This window comes from Sarcophilus harrisii, chromosome X, assembly GCF_902635505.1.
Source record: "Sarcophilus harrisii chromosome X, mSarHar1.11, whole genome shotgun sequence".
NCBI lineage: Eukaryota > Metazoa > Chordata > Mammalia > Dasyuromorphia > Dasyuridae > Sarcophilus > Sarcophilus harrisii.
In genome coordinates, this window is record NC_045432.1 from 76510043 (window position 1) to 76532192 (window position 22150).

At 58.8% G+C, this 22150-nt stretch overlaps 1 protein-coding gene across 7 annotated transcripts in view; it reads left to right on the plus strand.

Annotated features, from left to right (window-relative positions):
- Positions 1-279: 279 nt before the first annotated feature.
- Positions 280-22150, plus strand: part of AMOT (angiomotin) — a 58395-nt gene continuing 36524 nt past the window's right edge. For 5 of the 7 annotated variants that reach the window (XM_031945121.1, XM_031945122.1, XM_031945123.1 and 2 more), the window contains exon 1: positions 18288-18537. In XM_031945121.1, the coding sequence (XP_031800981.1) occupies positions 18353-18537 (185 nt within the window). In that variant the 5' untranslated portion in view covers positions 18288-18352. Of the gene's footprint in view, positions 620-18287; positions 18538-22150 lie in introns of those variants that run through there. The other 2 variants (XM_031945124.1, XM_031945119.1) reach the window with 2 other exon arrangements.

Below are 22150 nucleotides of genomic sequence, written 5' to 3' on the forward strand. Positions count from 1 at the left end.
GCCCCCGCCCTCCTCCCTCCGCCCTCTCCCGGTCCCCGGGACCCCGCCGCTCAATTGTTTGAAACTTCCCCGCCCCTCGGCCCCTCCTCCTTCCCTCCTCTCCGCCTCCTGTCCCCCCTCCCCTCTGTCCCCTCCCTCTCCGTCCCCACCCCGGCGGCCGATCGGGCCGGACTGGGTCCCTTCTCTCCCCTCCCCCCTCCCTCCTCTCCTCCTCCTGCCCCCTGCCGCCCCCTGCCCCACCCCCCTGCCCGGGGGCGGGCCGAGCTGTTCCCCACTAGAAGAATAATAGCCAGACACCCAGTGGTCCGCAGTCGCTCCCTACCTTCGGTGTGTCGGGGTGTCTGTCTCTCGCTCCGGCCGTCCGGGGTTCGGTGCGCTCCGTCCGAGTCCTCGCCTGGCTCCAGCCGCCTTCGAAGCAGGCACGCCCCTTCCCTCCGCGAAGGGCCGGGGTAGTCCCTGCCTCCGCGGCGCTGCAGCCTGCCCCAGGCTCCCCTCCGCGGCCGCCCGCCCGCATCCTCCTCCAGCAGCTGTCCGCGACCCGAGCCCCGGCTGCAGGGCGGCAGAGGCGGCGGCGGCCCAGGCGGCGCCCAGCCCGCGGCTCCGGCCACCTGAGCCCGAGGTAAGCAGCGAGCGAGGGAGCGAGCGGGGAAGGCGCAGCGTCACCGGCCCAGGGTGGGGGGGGGGGGGGGGGGCCCCCGACTTGTGACGGCGCGAGCGGCCGGGCGTGGGCACCCGCGCGCCTCGTCTACGCTGCGGGCTCCGTGGGTACCGCGGGGCAGGTGGAGCTCCGCGCGAACGAGCCCCGGGAAGCCCGGCCCGGCCCGGCCCCACCTCCGTCGGGGGTCCAAGGTAGCCCCGGGGCAAGAGCGCTTCGGCCTCTCGCTGCTAAGTGTCTGGGCAGGAAGCCGCGGTGCATGTGGGCCAGGCGCGCCCGGTGCCTCCCTCTTCGACGACTGTACTTGTTGGGGGGGGGGCGGCGGCTGGGGTTTCGGTGACGCTCGGGATAGACCCCAGTTAGTGTCACCAACAGATACCGAACTTAGAGCCCGGGGCATCCTGGGCCGGATGAGCCGGGAAGAGGGCCCCTGGCAGCATGGCACTTTCAACTCGGAGATTTCTCCAAGGCCGTTGGATTGGCGATGGAGAAGGGGGGGGAATAGAATGGTATAGTCGTTGCAGATAGTCACCGATTGAGTCCCCCCCCCCCCACTTGTAGATCACAGCCATTCTTCAAGGCTGGGTCGAGGTACCCGGTGTGGAGGGAGTGGAGGGGGGGTGCGCCTCTGGGTGGGAGGGGAGCTGGGGATTGACGCTCCCACTCTAAAGGCAGGAGTTTGAACCCCACTTGAGATACTTCCGTGCTTCAGGACGTGGGATGGGTCATTTACCCACTCTGTGCCTCAGTTTCCTCCTCCAGTCCCCACAGACGTTTTGTACTTGTGCCATTTGCTGTCCGGGAGTGTGCAGGGAAGGCTTCAGCTAGCTTGTGTCCAAGGCGTGAATGGCCCGGCTCACTAACCGGGCGGCCTCCCTCGCTCCCAGAGCCAGGGCCATGTCAGGCTAGGCTTGTGGCCCCCATTTAGGGGACACCCGTTTAGGGGACTACAGTCTGCTCGTGTCCAGAGTCCTGAGGCAGCGCCCGCAAGGGGGGCACCGCAGAGTGGTTTGGAATCCTATTTGGGGCAAAGGAGAGGTGGGGAGGGGCTCTTTACCTCTGTTATTTTTAGGACATCACTAAGACCGTGGCCGTGGTTGTGGTCCCAGCCCAACTGCCCCCCGAGCTGTGTTGGATTGCCTTTTAGAGTTTTCCTTTGCTTAACCCAGGGGAGGGCTCGCACACAGGCAGCAGGGGAAAGGGGAGGTTATTGGGTGCCAATTTTAAAGGGTATAGCATTTCAGATCAGCTGGGAGAGAAGACTTAGGCTGACCAAATTGTGCATTTTATAGGCAGCCTGGGGCTCATTAATGGCCAGGTGCTTCTATGGAGGGACTCCTCATTTCCAGCTGCTAACTCCAATTTCAGCCCAGATCCGGAGGCTTGGGTGCGACCTTAACTCTCGTTCTCCATGCCTCTACTTCCCCCAATTCCCTTTCTTCAGAAAAGCTGGCAGTTCTCAGATCTGGGGGGGGGGGGGGGAACGGAACCTTGGGAGGGCATTTAGTCTCATTTCCATTTTTCCAGGAAGAATACGAGGCCACCTAAGATCTGGCCAAGGTCACACTTCAGTGAATGGCTAAGTTCTTGGTTACATGATCCAAGTATGACTGATCTAAAGCCGCACTGGAGAAAGTAACTCTTTGCTTTGAAGTGGATCCCCAGCCTTGCTCTGACAACCGCGAGTGGACACGCACCCGCACACAGACGCCCCTTAAAAGACTTCTGCTTTAATCCAATAGAAGGCACTAATGCCAGCCCTTTTTGCAGGTTTTTGTCTTTGTTTAAAAAAAACTGGTGGAGAGACTCAGGGCTGTTGTCTGAGGTTTAGGAAAAATAAAGTGACCCGAATAAGCCCATCTCAACTAGAACACAGGCCCGAGTGACCCCAAAGCAATCCCTCGGACCCTTAGGGAATCCCGTCTTTTTCCCACCTCTGTTGCTTTTGATCTTATCGCAGACGTTCTACCTGATGGGGAAGGGCTTAAAAACTGCCCTTGCAATCCATGAGCGTTGGGAGTATTCCAAGTGTTGGGCTCGGGGCTCGGGGACTAGACAGAACTCTCACAGCATCCGACCTCTCAGTTCTCCGGTCTGCAAAGTTAAGCTTTGGGAAACCAAACCCAGTTCCGAGTTGGGGCGGGAGGGGATGTCGGCTAGAGCTGGAGGAGCTTTGGAAGGCTAAGGGCAATGATCTCTTTCTAGAAGGGGCCGAGCGCTTTGCCGGGCCCGAAGGTAGGGGCTTGGACTCCCTGACCTCTTGATCCCAGCCACTCCTTGAATTAGAGCAGCTCCGGCAGTCCCCGTGCTCCCGTGCGGGTCCAGCTCATCCTTTAAAAGGGTGGCTTTGTAATTACTCGGCCCTTCTCCTGCCTGTCACTCTTCTTTTGATCCAGCTTTTTAAGGCATCCCCCTGCCCCATCCCAGTTTGGATTCAAAATGAGTTTCTCACACTCTTCCCTCCTTCCCCCAGTGTCGTTGATTTCTTCCCCCCCCCAAGTTCTGCATTTCTATGGGTGGGGGGGAGAACTCAGGGTGAGGGGGGGCTGATCTGCAGGAAGCAGAGAAATGCTTGCAGCCAGGTACCCTCCTCCACGGTGACTGAGCTTTTGGAGCCGGGAGATCTGGCCTCCTCGGGGGCCGGCTGCCGGAGGAAGCAGCCTCTGCAGCCGCCCGGCCCGCTTGGAACCGCCGCAGTGATGGAGGGAGGTCTTTCAGGCCGGTGATGGGGCGAATACGCCCGTGCTCCCGGGCTGGGCGTCTTCTGTCTTCTGCCGCTCAGCCGTTTCCAAACAAGTGAGCTGCTAAGTTCCTGTGAGTTCCTGCCCATTGAAAGTGGCAGGTTCTCCCCCCTCTAACTCTCCCAAGGTCGTCACGGTGCCCAAGTAAGAGACGGAGTAAACGGCCAGTTCCCCTGCAGATGGAAGGGTCGGTTACCATTGCAGAAACTTTGTATAGCTAGGGTGGCAGCAGGTTCAGTGGTTAGAGCTACTGGCTGCTGTGGGTTTAATCCCACTTCAAATGCTTAAGCCAGCCTCAGTTTCTCCATTTGTAAAACGAAGACCCATCTCCCAAGGGGTGACCCAGGGAGACGATATAAACTTTGCAGCGCTACCACTGAGGCCTTGAAGCCGTCCCCTCCCCCACCCCTTCCTCTTGATTCCGCTGGCCCAGGGAGAGGAGGGGAGCCTCCTCTCTCTTTGGGGCTCTAATGTTATCTGCTGCCCTCCCCCCTTATGTTTTGCCAAAGATGAATGCTGAAAACAGGCTAAAGCGAAGCCCATTAGCAACTAGTGGGAGCCGGCCTTTGTGCAGAGGGGCCCTTGAGATGCCCCAAATCAGCATTGAGGGGCCCCTGGCTTTGTGGAAGAATGTACGGAGGCTTTGTGTGCCGGAGCCAGCTCCCTTTGAAAGGCCTTTGCTTTCCACCAATTCAATTAAGCGGCAGCGGCAGCGGCAGCAATGCTGCCTTTTCAGGGCCACACCTATTGTGGGCCTGGGAGAGGCACCTGGGATTGGGGGCCCACTTGGCAAAGTGAGCGAGCTCTGGCTTAGCCGCCTTTTTGTGACACCTGGCCTAAGGGCTGCGGTCTGGACGACCCCGCGGGGTCTGGGGGGGGGGGGCGGCCCACCGTCCCAAGTCAAGGACAAATGGCCTCGGCCCCAGGGGTCTCCCATCAGGGGAAGCGGGGGAGGCCCCCCTCCCCTTTTCTGGGAAGAAAAGAGACTCCACGAGTCTAGGGGGAAAGTGCAGGAAGCCGAGAGGATGGGGGCGCCTGCCACACTCGCTCCGTTCCTTCTTCACGGAGGCAGGGGCACCTGGGATGGCAACGAACGGGTCGCCGCCGCGTCTGAAGCGGTGGCGTTCTCCCCCAAGTTTTGGCAGGAGATGAGCCCAGGATGGGACAGTTTTCCCACCCACTGGGACAGAAACTGAGGCACAGAGGGGTAACATTAGGCCACGTGCACTGTACTGGGAAGGCCCGTTTCTGTCAGTGATTCCCTGGTGACCTTGGCAAAGCCCTTCCTTTCTCAGAGCCTCAGTTTCTTCTTCCCTGAAAAGGAGTCGGGCTAGGTGAGCTCCAAGGATGTCATCCCGAGCTTTGGGTGGTGCTCCCCTGTACCCTTCCCGGGTGGGCCAGAGCGTGAGGATCTATGGGAGAAATGGGAGGGAAGGTGGGCTGCAGTGGGGGGGGGGGGAGCAAGAGCAAGTGCTCCACTACCTCCCAGAAGGGCTGGGCTGCTCCATTTGACCCCTGAGGGAAGAACAAGGAGAGGAAGGGGAGGCGGCCACGAAGCAGCAGTTCCCCTGCGTGGTGCTAAATGCTGGAGGGAGCACGGGCCGGCCCCAGCCTCTGGGAGCTCACGCCAGAACAGAGTGGACGACGTGAACCTAGAGGGGTGGGTGTCAGGGAGAGCCGGAGCAGATGGATAGTGGGTAACCTTAGAGGGAATGGCACTAGGAGCTGGAGTGGGGGCTAGCAGGGAGACAGGGAGGGAGGGAAAGAGGGACACCGGGTGGGGGGGGGACACAGGCAGAAAAGGAGAGACAGAGGGAGGAAGGGACACAGAGAGAGAAGGAAACAGAGACAAAAAGACAGATCTAAGACACAGAGACAGAAAAAGAGATAGGGAAAGAGAAGAGAAATCTAAGAGACAGAACAAGCTCTAAGAGACAGAACAAGCTCTAAGAGACAGAGACAGAAAAAGACAGGGAGGGAGGGACAGAGAGAAGGACAGAGAAAAAGAGAGAAGGAAACAAACAAAAAACAGAGATCTAAGAGACAGGTCTAGATAGAAAAAGACACGAGAGAGGGAGGGAGGGACAGACAGAAGAGACAGAAATCTAAGAGACTGAGAGAAAAAAGATAGAGAGAGGTAGGAACAGAGGGAGACACACAGAGACAGAGAGAAACAGACTGAAAGAGATGTAAGAGACAGAGACAGAAACAAGATAGAGAGAGGGAGGGACAGAGGGAGACAGAGACAGACAGACAGAGAGATCTAAGAAACAGAAAGATTTCTAACAGAAGAGACAAACAGCTCTGAGACAGAAACAAGATAGAGGGAGGGACAGAGGGAGACAGACACAGAGAAACAGACTGAAAGAGATCTAAGAGACAGAGACAGAAAAAAGTTAGTGGGAGACAGAGAAACAGAAACAGAGATCTAAGAGACAGAGACAGAAAAAGACTGATAGAGAGAGGGAGGGACAGAGGTAAAGGAGACACACACTCAGAGACAGAGAGAAATCTAGGAGAGACCGAGGCAGCCAGCCTGGTTGGGGCTAGATGTCACCTCCTTCATAACTAGAGCTAGCCCCGAGCGGACTTGGCTGCCTGGGGAGGTGGCCAAGTTTCTCCGTGCTGGAGAGGCCGCCGCCCGTTTGCCTGGGCTCTTGTGACCCGGGCCGGAGCGACTGACTCCCAAGGTCCCTTGGAGTCCGGGCTCTGCCTCCGTGAGGGGGAGTCGCTCATCCCTCTCGCCCGCTGGACTTCTGCCTGGACCTCAGCGCTTCCCTTGGGTGACCAGTCGGGGGGGAGGCAGAAAGCACAAGGAGATGGCCGTGAGCTGCCTCGCCTTTAACTCCACTGTGCTCGTTGCCTTTCAGTCTCGGGTCCCAGAGGCCTGCGCGTGAGTGTGCGCCGGGGAAGCCGCTTCCGTGCGTCCCGAGGAGATTCGTCCAAGGCTCCGTTCCTGGAGTTCCGAGAGAACCTCAAGGCCTCAGAGCTTTGGTGAGTCCCCCCCCCCCCCGCCGTATCTTCTGGCCCATCGTTTGTGGTCGCCCCCCAGGAAAAGGCGAGGGCTGTGGTTTGTTCCTAAATCATTTGGCAGGGCTGCCTGGGGCAGGGTGTCACGACACCCCTGTAAAGACGGCCTCGGCCTGGGTGTGCCAGGAATGCTTCGGAACGAGGGAGGCCCGGGAGGAGGAGAAGGGGAAACACAAATCATTTGCTTTAACGACCTTGCGGATAATGGGACCTGTCTAAGTGAGATTGAGCTATGGGAAGGAGACAAAGGAGGGAAAAGCACCGGGGAAGGCTCCGCAGGTGCCGTGCGGAGGGCCTTCGCTCAGGGGACATCTCCGAGGAGGGAGGCTCGGGACCAGCCTGCCGGCGTCCTTTGCCGCTTGTTGCTGCTTTTCAGGAATGAGCTTTTTTTCTGGGATTCTGGCCGAGAGCCTGGGCTTGGGGTTGTCCGCTCGGGAGGTCGGGGCGGAGGGCAGCTGCCCAGGAGGCCCGCCTCCATGGATGGGAACATACCCGAGCCGGGACAGGGAAAGTCGTTGTGACTGGGGTCCCCGGGATTGGCCGAAGGGAGGAAGAATGGGAGGGGCTTCAGATGAGCCATAGAGCTTGCCATCTTGGGCAGGTGAGTGAGGGACCTGTCCCATCCGGGACACAGCTCTCGGCTTCGGAGGCTGTGTGGCCGAGCCCTCTGGGGGTCCCTGTCGAACCGGCACCTGCTTCTTCTAGCTTTGGCTGCGTAAAACCTGGATAGTGATGAATTCTGGGATTGCCTCTGCTGGAATGGAAAGGCTGGGGCTCTGAGGGTTAGGGAGAATCTCAGGCTCTGAAATTTGAGACCCTCGCTCCTAATGCCCACCCTGTCCGTTGCCACCTCGGCGATCCAAGTTGGCGAGGTACTTCGTGACCCTGGACCTCGGTTCCCACCTCTGAAAATGATCCCACTCTCTAAGGTCCTTTATGTCTCTAACTCCAGGATCTTGTGATCATTAAATGGGTAGAAGAGCTCCCAGAGGGCAAACCTAGAGACAGCCAATAACCCCGTGGGGATTGGACCCCGGATACTCATCATAGCTGTGTGACCCTGAGCAATTCACTCGAGTCTTCTCAGTTGAAGCCCAGTAGAAAAGGATGGTGGGAGTTCAGGGGAGCTCTTTGGGTTTGGGGGGAGGTTGAAGAAAGATAATAGTGTGTATACATGGCGGCTACTCCTAACAAAAGCCCTGGAAATCTGTTACTCGGACCCTGCTGGCTTGGACGTGGCGGCTTGTATAGTGCCAGCAACTCATGAATTCATAGAGATTCTGAGGCTTTTCAATCTCTGCGCCTCGGTTTCCTTTTCTGGAAGAAGGAGTGGATGATGACTTCTGAAGACCCAGCTGTCTCCGAATCTGTGATGATTGCCACATGACAGATTTAGGGATCATTGGGTAGATTTTTTTTTTTAATAGAACTATCAATTTAGAGCCATTTCTCAGAGGATAAAACTGAGGCTGCCAGAAAAAAAGGATTTACACAGGTAGCTGGGATTCTAACCCAGGGCTCCTGAACAAAGAGAGTCCTAGGTCCCGCAATGAGTCTCACCCCCTCCTTGTAGCAGGGTCTTGGACCTTTGCTCTTTTTAATGAGCTTGCCTTTTTTTCCTGCTCCTCCACCCCCTTCTCCCCCACCCCCTTCTCTTCCCTGATGCGTGGTGCCCATGGGGGCTCACAGCCAGAACTGATTGGAGATAGGATTGTCCAGCCATCCTCTCTCGCCTAGACCCCTGCTTCCTCCCCCTCCCCCAAGCTGAGGCTCTGAGACCTCGTCCCGTAGATCAACATCTCCTTATGACACATATACCGGGACAGTGAGGAATAGAATGTGTCCAGTGGAGGTTCCAAAGCTTTTCAAGCTTGCCCAAAAAATTAAAGAAATGGGGTGGCGAACACTTCCTGGCTGGGTGACCCTGAGCAAATCACTTCACCCCGATTGCCTCAGCAATAAATAACAAAAAACAAACAACAAAAAGAACCAGGGTAGCAGGGAGGCACCCGAGCCACGCTTCGGGAGGCCGATTTGTCTCGTACCGCCTCTTGACGGTAGCCAGGAATGGAGGCCGGCTTAGCCACGACAGGACTGGAACGTGCGTCCGCCGGCCTCTCTGGGGCACGCGCGTTTGCCGCGCACGCGGGCCTGGAATCCCCTCAAAGGGATGTCAGGAATAACACACGACGTCAAGGTGGATAATCGGGGAAGGGGGGCCGGCGACTCTGTGCCCGCCGCCCCCCGAGCCTCCGGTCTGACTCCTCGGCCGTCGTTCTTACACAGCCTCCTGCCCCGGGGGGCTTGGGGTTTGATCCCCCCAATAAGGACAAATGATCTGCCAGAAGCAGTTTGCTCATTCTTCCTAAGGCAGTCGAGGCTGCAGCATGGGGGGGTGTCCCCCCAAAGCCCATTTTCCTGCACATGGTCCTCATTATCCCGGAGGCCTGGACTCCATCAGAGAAGGAGCCAAGAAACCCCAGGCCTTGGGGTGAGGGGGGGGGAGCATGCTTGACATATTTGTGGGGAGGGGGTTGCTGACATCACAGAACGGATTGGGCTGAGCGTTAACAGGGGCAGTGGTGAAAAATCCCGTGTCCCGGCTACGCTTCTTCCATTTTATTATTTGATTTGATTTATTTTCTATTACAAAACGAGGAGCTAGGCCATGGAGATGGGGGCCCTCAGATGGCCTTTTATGAAGTCCTTTGGGGAGGGGGGCAGACTGGCCCTTAGAAAGTCCCCACGGGCCCTGCGGCCCCTCCCCCAGCCCATTCCACTCCACCGCACTCATTTGGGTTTTTTCAAAGAGTTGAAATTTGTCCCAAATTAGTGAGACTGGCTCTCCCCAGTGCCCACTCGAGGCCGTGAGCCATTGAGCATTGATTCCTCTAAGAGAAATCTGATTTCCCTGTCGTCCATTTGGCCTCTCTCTGCTGGCCTCCTCGCCCTCTTCTCCCTGAGGTTTCCTGGGGGCCCGGGCTGGCGTCCGGTCGGCCACGTGGCATTGGATTGACTTGATGAAAGACACACCAAAGGCCTTTGGTGTCTACTCCCAAACCTGTGTTTGAAGGCGGCTGGGTGGGTGCTCGAGGGCCTCTGGACGCTTTGGGGACCGTTGGCGTAGAGGAGGCCTCGCTCCCGTGAGGCGTCCTCCTTCTTTGGTGGGGTTGGGGCGAGGGAGGGACGGGAGCCCACTGAAGGAAAGAGAGGCCGGGGGCCCCTGGTTCTCCGGGCCAGTGTGGAAGAAGCCGGGCCGGCTTCCAGCCACACCTTTGTCATTGTCTTGGGGGTTGCCTCGGAGGCCCCTCCTCTGCACTCTGGGTGTGAGGAGTTCAAAGAGTCTCTTCCGTCTGTGCCGAACCCAGGCTCCTTTTAGGGAAGGGCGGCTGATGGCCTGCGATTTGTGGCCAAGTGCCCAAGATGGCAACTCTGGTCGTCTGAGTTCTTCTGGGGCTTCCTGAGGTCAGGTGGGTGTTGGGGATCTGTGAGGGGAGAAAGTTGGCCGGAGGATTTCATTGTGCTGAGCTGATTTCCGCCCAAGCCTTCCCCGGGCGGGCCAGAGAGGACAGGTAGCAGCGGGAGGCGAGGGAAGGGGTGGGAGGAGCCAAACTTCCTCTCCCCGGCTCCCGCGCCTCTCTCCCCTTCTGCTCTGCAGTCGTCTCCTATGGAGTGACTCAGGCCCTCAGGTATGAACGTCTGGAGCGTTGGCTGTCAGCCCTGCACCTGCTCCGTGGCACACCTGTGCTCTCCTGGCTCCCGGGCCAAGGATCCATGGTGGCGTCCGCGGAGCCTCCTTCCCGCCCCGCCCCGGCCCTCGCTTGGCCCTGCTGTGCTCCCCTTGGGGGCCAGCCCCTTGAGAATCCCAGACGAGATGACAAAACTCGGTCTTGAGTTTCCAAGGGGCAGACGGCCCGGAGCTGGGAGACCCTGGGGTCCTGGCCTCCCCCCCCCCACCCTGTCCCATTGGATAATTGAGGCAGACTCTAGTTTACAGGTACAAACCCCCCTCGGTATTCTAGTACCTTTATTGTAGGGAGGATGAAACCAGGCCCACGGGGACAGGGAGGAACAGCACAGGGGGAAGGGAGGGCCCTTGAACCCTTGATGTCAGTAGCCCCAGCTGTTAAAGAGCAATAATGTACCCATCCTGGGATGGCTATGAAGGAGACATGAAGGTGAGAGGCCCAAGTCCCTTAGAAGAAGGTGGGCTCTTTGAGAATCTGGTGGGCACACATCTGGGCCCGGCCAGCCTCCAATGAGCCCATAACCCCCGGCTTCTGCCTGCTACCCAAAGCTCCTGTGAAGCTACACTTCCTGTCCTGCTCCCCAGCCCCAGCCGAGTCACATGGGCCTCCCGTGGCCCCTGCTCCCATTCTGGGGAAGCATCTTGGGCTTCACAGAATGGCCGGCACCTAGGCTGTGGCCCTCCCACAAGCCACGTCCCTTATACCGCTCAGCCCCCCCCCCCCCCACTCTGATCTCCTTTGCTCGGCCCATCTGGGCCGAAGCGAGTCCTAGAGTGACTACGGAAGCCAGATTCCGCTCAGTCCCTTGGCACAAAGGCCACGTGCCCAGAAGTGTGGCTCCGTCCACTGTTCCCACATGGCCCCGGGTGCTCATGCACAGAACAGGTTTGGGAAACGCCTGAATTCTGGGTTCTTTCCAGAGCTGATCTTCCGTGGCTTTCTGCTACAAGCAGAACCCCCCAGAACACAGGGCCTTCAAGCCACCAGCAGAGCCTGTGCCCAGCGGAAGGCACCCCACGTAGAAACCTGTTTTTCCTAATTAGTGCCTCAGTTGGCTCATGCTTTGGGACGTGTACCCACAAGCTGTCTTCTACATGGAGCCTAAACTCAGTGACCCCAGGGAGATACCCCAGCCCCCCCTGGGCCTGGTTTCTTGCCCAGGAGGCCACGGGGGACGGTGGGGTGGCTTCTCTGGAAAGGTGGATTGGGGGGGGCCACAGGGAGGGTGCCGAGCAGTCTCGGGACACATTCGTAAAGGTCTCTTCTTGTTCCGAGAGCTGGCCAAGAAAGCTTTTGCCATCTTGACTCAGATAAGACTTGGAACAAGATGTACAGAAAGAGCTCCTCGTCTCCTAGGAACGGGGGCGGGCGCCTCTCTGGGGGTGGTCCAGCAACCGTGGCCTTCCCCAGGCCTAGAGTACGGGGGGGCCTGGCTCATGCTCCCTTACTTTGGGGGACCAAAAACCAGGAGGGGACCTTGAGAGCCGGGAGCCCACCCACCCTGGAGCCCACCGCCACTAATGAGACCCAAGAGTGCACACGGAGCCTCGGGCCTCGGCCTGCTGCCCTCATCTGGGCTTGAGTCACAGGAATTTTCCAGCAGCTGCCAATCAGCCCTGGCCCGGCGGGTCCCAACCCTGTGGTCCCAGAGGGCATCGGTGTTCATGGCAGAGTCTGTAGCCCCTTTCCCTGATGACGCTATAGATGTGGCCTGGAGAGGGCATTGACTTAGGGGGCAATGGCCCTCACGTGATCTTTTGGCCCAAAGCTTGGGTTTGGGAAGATTTAGAACTAGAAAAGACCTCAGAGGTCATTTAGTCCTACTCTCCCATTTTACAGAGGAGGAAACTGAGGCCTGAAATGGGAATCACTTGCCCAGAGTCACACAGAGCCAGGATTTGAATCCAGGTCCTCAGGTCCCAATCAGCTGTTCTTTCTGCCCCACGGGGCTTCTGGCTTTAAGTTCTAGGAGATGATTTTGATTCAGAGTCTGGTCCAAGAGAACAGAGGGGCAAAGTAAGCCTGGTGCCCAAGGCCACAATTGTCACTGAATCCTAGAGAAAGTTAGCCAGGGGAAACCAAGCCTCAAGTTGCATTTGTCTTCTTCCCCAGAGCTAGATGGATCAGGCCCGTGAGCTCGTAGATTCCGAGCTACAAGGAGCCTTGGACGTCATTTTATAGAACAAGAAACTGAGGCCCAAAGGGGTGACATTTCCTGACTTGTCCAGGGACGTTGTCTGTGGGGCAGCTTGAGTCCGAGTGTGTCCGAGGCCGGAGGCAAGAACAGCATGAACATTTTGCTGCCATCTTGCCCTTGTTGCCTGAGGCGGGTGGTGTGGATGCGGGGGGCCGTGGGTGTGTCTGTTGGTGTTCCCTAAGTCTTTCCCTTAACTCCCAGCAGGGGGTCGGGCTGGACGGGCCGCACTAACTGGGATTTCCCAGGCAAATCCCAGTAGGCCGTGGGGGAGGGCCTCTCCTGCCCGCTCGGGTTGCCACAATGGACTCTGACGGTGAAAATGGGGTCCCTGCCCATGCCTGCCTTGCAAGGCGGCAGCTCAGGGACTCGGCCTCGGTGTGTGGCGGGAGAGGTCAGAGGTGAGCCTCGGAGGGGAGTGGTCGGCTCTAGCTGGGCCCACTACCTTGTTATTCTTCCTGTGATCCCCGCTCCTCAAGGAGGGAGAACCCCGGATATCCTTCCCTCCCAGGCCTTCTCCCCAGCGGTGCCGCGTCCGACGCCGTGGCGTGCTTGGGGCCGGCTTGCTGTTTGAAGGCCACCGAGCTCGTTCTATTTTCGTTTCTGAACATGGCAGGGCTCCTTTTCCTTTTCTTTCTCTGAAAAGCAAAATAAACAATGTTTTCCCCCTTCAATCTATGCCTCTTGACATGGAGCTGACCCATGAGGCTTTGAGAAAATTCTGTAAACTAGAAAGGGATATGGCAAGCTTTTCCTCAGACTGATTTCTCTTCCTCTTTTAAGTAGAAGTTAAAAAAAATAAAGCGGGGGGCTAGGGAGGGGAGGAACTTGTCGCCTCATCCCAGCCAAATCGCTCAAGCCTCAACAGCAATCTGCAACCCTGCCCGTTGAAGGCCCGGGGCCGGATGCTCGGCTGGGTCCAGATGAGGGAGAGTTAATCGGGAATGGCCGTTGGTCTGAAGTGATGAGCTGCCCTGCCCTGAGTTCAAATCTGGCCTCACACACTGAACACTTCCAAGCAGTGTGACCCTGGGCAAGTGACTTAACCCTAATTGCCTCAAGAAAAAAAAAAAAAAAGAGATGAGCTGGGAGTTGACCCTGAGAGCTGCCTCCCCAGCTCGCCCCAGCCCTCCCTTCCCATGACTATAGGATGGAGAATCCTTAGGGTTGGGGGGCCACACACCCGGGGCAGAATCTAACAGTACCCATCTTCCCATTAGGGCTGATTCAAAGCCGCCCCCAAGCTGGGACCCAAGCCCTGGAATATATAGGCCGCAGTGGGCCACCATTTTGCCCCGGGCCGTGGTCGCCGGTAGCTGCCAAGTTCTCCTAAATCTTTTCTTCTTTTTTGCCTGTTGGCAGCAGTGCTGGGAAAGCGGGTTCCGTTAGTCGGCGGGCTTTGTGATTGGGCGCGCTGCTTTTAGGCGCGTCACTGTTTGGGTTGTGCTTTGAAAATGTGGGCCACCTGGCTCAGCCCCCGGACTCCTCTGCCCTTGGTTTCCACTTCCAGCTTTTTCTGGGAGCGACGCGAGTCGCCCACTGAAGCCGGGCCTGGGGAATTGTCGGCCACGTGCTTCGTGTGCGTCTCACCCGAGACTCTCCCGTGCTCTCGCTGCTGGGGAGACGTGGCTTTGGAGGTGGCCGGATGGGACCGAGGTAGAGCCAGGCCACACTGAGATAGAGGAAGGGTCCGTTTGCAGGATGTGGCCTGGCCGGGTGGCAGTCTGGACAGGAGGGGGAGGCGCCCTGAGTGGTTAAGACAAATCCCACAGGGTAGTGTGTCCATTAGGGAGCCCGGGTATGCCTTCTCTAACCATTGGCATCAAGTCTGGGTCTAAGCCAGGCTATATATTAGCTGAATAATTTGGGGCAAGCCCTTTCCTGAGTCTCAGTTTTCTCATCTGCCAAGTGGCAGGTTGCCATTGACTTCCCCAAGCAGAGAGCCCCTTCAAAGCATAAGGTGATGGCCCTGGGACCCAACTTAGTGCTCAGCGGAGGCCGGCTCCATCGGTTGAGGAGGGAACACACTGCCCAGCATCATCCCTGCCCTCTGAAGGCCTTAATGACCTGCTGACGGGCTGCTCCCGCTGTGCCCCCAGGTATCATTGGAGGTGCCCGCTGCTGCGGGCATGACCTGCCCCTTCCCAGCTCCTAGAGGCCCAGACATAACAAGCTCGGGTCCCGCACCTCAGGGCACACACGAGCGTTCAGACCCGGCTGTTGGACTCTGACGTCCCTTTCTGCTCCAGTGGAGGCAATCCGTAACTCATTAAAAGTCTGCATTATGGGAGGAAGCGGGAGCTGGACACCCAAAGGGCTGCTTTGGGTGCCTGCTGGCCCATAGTTAAACGGAATGGGTTGTTTTTCCCCCTCCTTCCTTTTCTGATCATTTCAGAGTGGCCAGTGGTTGGACGCCCAGCAGGATCAGATCAGCCTTACCCAACCGCAAAGGCCTTTGGGTAAGGGAGACAGACCAAGTGGCAGGAAGACCAGGCTGTTGGTCAGTGTTTGAACAAAAAGCCTCTTCCTTCTCCAAGGTTTCCCAAAGGAGAGCAGAAATAGGTAAGGACAACTTCCCTTTCCTTGGGGGGGGGGTGACAGAGGCAAATAATGGGGAGCAGCTGTAGCTCGGCCTCTGGGTTCCTTCACGTTCTTCGCCATTTGTTTTGTCTGGGGCGGCAGGGGAGAGAGTCCCAGCACTCTTTGGGGTTTTACTCAGAGGGCTCCGTCTGCATGTTGAAGTGCTCAGGACTTACGAAAGGCCTGACACAGCAGTTACCAGCTGGGGGCTTCTGGGATGGGATGGAGTTGGCACGGAGTGGGGAGGAGTGGGGGTCACCACCAGGGGGGAAGAGGTCCAGGAATGGGAATGACAGTTACTCCCGGAGGGGCCTGTGGCCTGGGGTAGGCTCCAGGGAGGGCAGCCAGGGGTGCGAAGTGGCTGGGGGACTAGGGGGCAAGGCAGCCTTTGTGCCCCCCCAGGTTCTGCCTGCACTCCCACGGTGACCCGGAGGCAAGGGGCTTGTGTTTGCAGAGCCAGGGGCGGGGGAGATTTGAAAGGCTGTGGTTAGAGATAAAGGGCTGGGGGCCCAAGTACCTGACCCCTGGCACCTTGGTCTTTAACATGAGTGTGAAAGGTTCTTTGACTATCTAAGGCAGGGGCCTCAAACTTTTGAACTAGGGGGCCAGGTCACTGTCCCTCAGACTGTCGGAGGCCGGACTAGAGGAAAAACAAAAACTTTGTTTTGGGGGCCTTTAAAAAAAGAAACTTCCTAGCCCTGGGGGAGGGGGATAAACGTCCTCAGCTGCTGCATCTGGCCCAAGGGCCGTACTTGGAGGACCCCTGATCTGAGGAAAAGGCGTAAGGAAGGGAGCTGGCAGAGTGAGACCCCTGTGAGGGGGACCGGCCAATGGCCTCTTCTGGTGGAGAGCAGGAGTGGGCGAGGGTTCCGATGCCGGGCCCCCGAGCCTCCACTACCGCAATGCCGGGGCTGGCCAACTCTTGAGGCCGTGGCCTCCACCTCTGGCCCGACGGCTCAAGAAACACTGACGATGCATGTGAGGCCCCGAACCAGCCCTGGAATCGGCTCCATCTCCAAACTCCAACACACTTGAAAACTAATGTCTGCACCATGGGTATGGTCAGCTCACCGCCCAGGGCAGCCTGGGAGCTCCTGCCTTTAGCGGCCAGCACCGCCGGGCAGAACTTACTAAAGACAAGCCTCCCAAAGCGTAGCCTTGAGCAGGCTACTCATTAGGGCCTGAGCCTCAGCTTTTTCACTGAACCATCCACCCCTTTTTCCTGATTTGGGGGGGAAAAATTTTTGGGGGTTTAAAACCCCCGGGAAGGGGGGTAAACCCGGGGGCCCCCCCGGGTGGCCAGGGGGCAGGGGGGCTGGGGAAGGGGCGGGAAAGGGCCCACCCCAAACCCCCCGGGGAAAAGGGGTTTGGGCCGGGGGGGGGCCCCGGGCCCCCGGGAGGGGGGGCCCTGCCCCCCTTTTTGGGAAAGCCCCCGGGGCCCAAATAAAAAGCCCAAACCCTCCTAATTTGGGGGGGGCCCCGCCCGGGGCCTCTCCTTTTTCCCCCCCCCCTTTCCCCCCCTCCCCCCCTTTTTCCCCCCCCCCCCTTTCCTTTCCCCCTCTTTTTTTCCCCCTTTTTCCCTTTTCCCTCCCCCCCCCTCCCTTCCTTTTCCCCCCCCCTTCCTTTTTCCCCCCCCCTCCCCTTTCCCCTCCCTTTCCCCCCCCCTTTCTCCCCTCCTCCCCCCTCCCCTTCCCCTTTTCTTTCCCTTTCCTCCTTTCCCCTCCCTCCCCCCCTCCCTCCTCCTTTTTCCCCTTTTCCCCCCTTTCTCTCCTTTTCCCCCTTCCCCCCCTTTTCCCCCTCCCCCCCCCTCCCCTTTTCTTTCCCCCTCCCTCCTCCCCTTTCCCTTCCCCTTCCCCCCTCCTTTCCCCTTTCCCCCTTTCCCCCTCTCTTTTCTTCCCCTTCCCCTCCTTCCCTCCTTTCCCCTCCCTTTCCTCCTCCTCCTTCCCCTTTTTTCCTTTTCCCTCCCTTCCCTTTTTCTCTTCCCTTCCCCTCCCTTCCCTTTCCCCCTCCCCTCCTCCCCTTTTCTCTCCCCCTTCCCCTCCCCCTTCCCTTTCCCCCTCTTCCCCCTTTCCTTTCCCCTCCCCTTTTTCCCCTCCCTCCTTTTTCTTTCCCCTCCCTTCCCTTCCCTCCTCCCTTTTCCCCTCCCCTTCCTCCCTCCCTCCTTTCCCCCCCCTTTTTCCCCCCTTTTCTCCTCCTTCCCCTTCCCCTTCCCTCCCCCTCTCTCCCCTCTTCCCCTTTTTTCCCCCCCTTTTTTCCCCCTCCTCTTTTTTTTTCCCCTCCCCTCCTCCCTTTTCCCTCCTTCCCCCTTTTTCCTCTCCCCCTCCCCTCCTCCCTTTTTCCTTTCCCCCTTCTTCTCTCCCCTCCCCCTTCCCTCCCCCCCCTCCCCTTTCCCCTCCTCCCTCTTTCCCCTTTCCTCCCTTCCCTTCTTTCCTTTCTCTCCTCCTTCCTCCCTTCTTTTCCTTTCTCCTCCTTTCCCCCCCCTCCTTTCCCTCCCTTTCCTTTTCTTTCTTCCTCCCTCCTCCCCTTTTTTCCCCCCCTCCTTCCTTTTTCCCTCCCCCCTCTTTTTCCCCTTTTCCCTTTTCTTTTTCTCCCCCTCCCCCTTTTCCCTTGGGTTTTTTTAAACCCCGGCCCCTTTTAACCTTAAAGGTCCATGGCTTTGCTGTGTTGTGGGGAAGGCCCGGGGGTGCCGGGTTGGGGGCCTAAACCCCAGGGCCCTTCTGGTCACTAGGCCCGGGCGGCAGGCAGCGGTCAGCTGGGTGCCAGTGGGTGGGTGGGGGCCCGCTGGGCCCCTCCAGGGGCCCCCCGGTTCAGACTTTGCCTGTGTCCCCATTATAGGTCAAGGGCAGCCCAAGCAGCCACGTTCGCTCTCAGCCCACAAGGCCCCGACTTTGGGATGATAAACCCCCGGCCCCCAGGGCTGGCCCGCAGGGAAAGCTTTCCTGGCACCCAGCAGAACTTAACCCTCCCCCCAGCAAGCCGGGGGCCCGCCACCCCCTGGCGGGGGGAACCGTCTGGGGAGGGTGCGAAGAAACCAAGCTCCCCTCAGGGAAGCCACCACCCCAGATCCCCGGGGCACCAGCCGCCCGTGCCGCCTCTCACCCCCAGCAAATGGGGGCCGGAGGGGCCGGGTCCAAAGTCCCGCAGGGAAGGTCCCCCCGGAGAAAGCGAAGACCCCCACCCGAGGGCCAGGTCCTGAGCGGGGCCGCCGAGGGGGCCCCGCCCTGGTGGGGGGGGCTGGGCCCCACCAAGGCCCCGGGGGGGTGGGGAAACCCCACGCCCCCCGGCGGAGAGCTTCCGGCCACCCTCCCCGCCCCGGGCAGCTGGGCCCCGAAACCTCTACAAAAACCCTGCCGGTTCCGGTGACTATTACAAGAACCCAGGACCAGCACCGGCTCAGCCCAGCATGAAGGCCATGGAGCACCGGGGTCCCCCTCCCGACTATCCGTTCAAGGGTGTGCCCAACCCGTCTCTGGTCTGCAAGCCTCAAGAGGCCGGGCACTTCTTCGGTGAACATCGTCTGAGCCAGCCCGGGAGAATGGAGGGGCCTATGATGAGGTACCAGCATCCCCCTGAGTATGGAGCAAGCAGGTGAGCAGTGTCTCCGCCCTGCGCAACTCTGCCTGTCCATACTGTAGCTTTGGAATTTTCCTTTAGCATGGGGGCACTTGGCTAGGTGGGATGGGGAAGAAGCTTGGTGCGGGGGGGTGGCTCAATAAAGTGGCTGTCTTCTCGTCCATCCTTGAAGTCGGGAAGACCCGGTGCGATGCTTGCTAACGACACGCGTTGGTCTCTCGTTGCTCCCATTCTCTGCAACCAGAGCAAATACGGCTTTGGGTTTGAAGGCTCAGTACGCAAGCGACCTAGAAGTATCGGAACGTTACTCTCGGTAGTGCAGTAGAGCAAGCACTGGGATCCTCTTGGGAAACGGGGGCTCTATTCCTGTGCGTCAGCTCTCTGGAGCTGAGGTCCTTCTGCCCTAAAACTCAAAGCTGTGGCTTAAGGTCTCCGTAAGGACCTTTCTAGACCAAATCCCACGAGCCTCGAGCTTCACTACTTGTCCCCTGTTTCTCTTCTTACTGGGTCAGTCAGCAGGCAAAGAGCCTTTCGTCCCCAAGTCGCTTAGGGACCTCTGGAGAAGGCCTCTGCTCCTTTAGGGGCCCAGTCGTAGGGTGAAGGTAAACCATCAGTTCTGGGAGTTCCTTCATTCCCATGCAGTCTCTTCTGCACGAGTTTCAAAAGTCAAATCCCTCTCGAGCCACCATCTTGATAACCGGCTCAGAATGGGAAATGGGTTACTACACGGTCTGGCTTAAATGAAGGGCCTGAGCCCAGGTCCTCCCTGCTCCGTCAGCTGAAGCGGGAGGAGAGGTGGGAGCTGGAACTAAGGCTGGCTTCCTCAGACCCGGCCGGCATCTGGTTAGCTCGGGGGCTGCCGGGGAGGGGGGGGGGCAGTTAGGGAAAGAGAATCTCAGTGTCTTGGGCCGGGGGCCAGGGCCGGGGAGGTGGGGTCTGGAAGTAGCCCACCCGCCTTCCTGGGAGAGCTACTTTCAGAACTCATTCTCCGGTATTGTTCAATGGCATTTACAGCTTGAATCTGGAAGGGGGAACGGCCTTTTGATCTGCCTAAATAAATGATAAAAGGCCCCGAGAGGGAACATTTCCCCCCTTTCCATTACTGATTAAACCAGCGGGGAAATGTAACTGCCGAAACTCTGGCCCAATAACTTGTCATTGTCTCTTCCCCCCTCAGCTATCTGCTGATCTCTCCGTCCCGGAAAAAGCCAATCCGGGAAAATCGGCCTTTTGGCAGGATTTCTTTCCGTGGGTATGCCTGGCGTGGCCCTGTGTGCTGCTGGCTGGGGTTCCATTTCTGGGACTTGGGGCTGTGTGGAGATGAGAACCGGGACCCTTTTGGGTGGGGGGAGAACGCTTCGGCTCTGTTCCGGGGAGGGGGGGGGCGCTCCGAGCGTGTGGGAAGCGCTTGTCGGAGGGGTCCGGAGAGACGGGCGATGCTCGAGGAGGCCGTGGCGGGCTGTCTCGTGGCCAGCTCCCGTCTCCCGGAGCTCGGTTAGCTCTGTGAGGAAGCCCACCAATTAGAAGGGGAAATTTGGTCCTTAATCCGCAAATGACAGAGCTGGATGTCGAGTAACTGTGTAGCAAATTGCTGCTAAATCCTCCTCTGCTAGGGAGGCTCTGGGAAGGCCTGGAGATTAACTGGGGAGCTGGAGAGAAAAAAGAATCCTTTTATTTCCCTCCTCCTCCCCTCCTCCACCCCCCCCCAAAAAGAAAAGAACAGAAAAGAAAGGGGAAGAATCAGAATGGGAGAATTTTCGAGTTGGAAAGCGGCTTGCTGGTAATTTAGTCCAAGCTCTGCTGTCGAGTCGCCCTATGAGACAGGAGGGAGCAAAAGAAAGGCCCCACTTGGGAGCCTTAGTCAGCGCCATAACCCTGCAGATGGGAACCCGGGAAAGAACGCCGCCGGAACAGCTCCAAACCTTTGTCCGCCTCTACCCGGACGCTTTCTGCACACTAGGGTTATCCATTGATTGAATGCTTTGTTAAGCAAAGAAAAGAAGAAAACCTTTTGAAAAAAAAAAAAGATTATTTTTGTTTATAAAGAAAGCGGCCACCTCCTTTCAATTGTTGAACTCTTGCCCAGGTCTGAGGTTTCTTTCAATCATTGTTCGGTGGAATTTAAGAGTGACCTTACAGTGCAGCTTGGGCGAGAGGAGGCCCGGCCCTCTCCGATTCCCCGCCGGAGAGGCCGGGAAAGAAAGGCCCGGGGCTCCCGCCGCGAGGGCCGCTCAGCTTCCAGGCCCGTGGCTTCGCCCGGTGCCAGGGGCCGCCCTCCTGGACCCAGAGGGATGGGAGCGGGGGGAGGCACCGAGGAAGGCCGGGTGGGCTCCAGGCTGGGCACCCGGGGTACCTGGATCGAGCCGTCCGGCGGCAGGCCGGGGGACCGGTGAGGTCGGGGTGGGATCATGTGATGCTTTTGTCTGTGCCCGCTTGGCTCGCATGGTTAGCGTTGCAAAGGGGCAGCGAGTCAGCCCTGCCGGCTTCCGGGAGGTGCCTGGGGAGCTTCCCTAGGGGGGCCGCCCGATGGGGGAGAGGAGAGAGGGGACTTCAGGTCTCGCTCTGGCCACAGAGCCGGCTAAGGCCGGCCAGCTTTGCCTGTCTGGGTGGCTGCTGGGATCCAGATGGGATCTGGCAAGGAACTCCCTTCCCCTTCACAATAGCCAATGAGGGGAGGGCTGTGTTATAGCACCCTTCCCTTCTGTCTACAGCCCGAGAAACTGAGGCGCGGCTGTCTCCTTTCCCTTTGCCCCCAGAAGAGCCCCGACTCCTTGGCCAGGATTGGCCAGCCCGTGCAGTCTGGCTGCGGGGGCCAGGGGCCGGCACAGGGGGAGGTGGGAGGCCCAGGCCCCAGAAAGCCAGAAGAGCTTGTTCAGCGAGGGCCTGATTGGGCCCAGGAGAGCCCGAGGGAAGCCTGCTTCTGCTCTCCGACTACAGGCCTGAAAGAGAACACCCCCTTAGTACGGGAGCCCCCCCCCCCCCACCACCACTGCCACAGGAGCCCCTTCCAGAGTAACCCTTGAGTGGCTGAGCCTGACAGGTCCAGCTGCTGTAGCTGCCGTGTTTCCTCCAGCTAGTGAGCTTGGGGAGGACGGCCCGGGTGTGGCCGAGCTCCCTCCCCTCCCTTATTCTGACTCCATGCTAAGCTTCCAGAGGGCCGGGGTGGGTCAGAACCCCCTCCCTCACCCCCACCCCCAGCTGGGCAGGGCCCAGAAGAGCAAACTCCGGGTGGCCCCTGTGGAATCAAATCCCTCCTGGGCTGTTCTGGGATGGTTTGGTCTCCTTACAAATACACGTAGCCATCCTTCTTGAATCTACATAGTTTGTTTTCCAGGACGCCTGGGTTCCTGGGCATTCTCTGGTGGAGTCCTTAAAGGGGGTCTGTGAGTTAGCTGTCCTGGGGGGGGGAGGGGGAGACAGATGTGAGAGCTGAATACACAGAGGTCAAGTGACCCGCCTAGTAGGGAGGAAAACCTTCCTGCCCGGGGCTGCTCTCCTGTTGCCTTTCTGTTTGTGGGAGGCTTTTGTTTTCTAAAAGCAGCCCAGGGGGATTGAGACAGTCCCCGCCTGGCCAGGGACGGGAGGAGACCCAGAAACCTGGCCGAATGCTGAGGGGGAATGGCGGAGG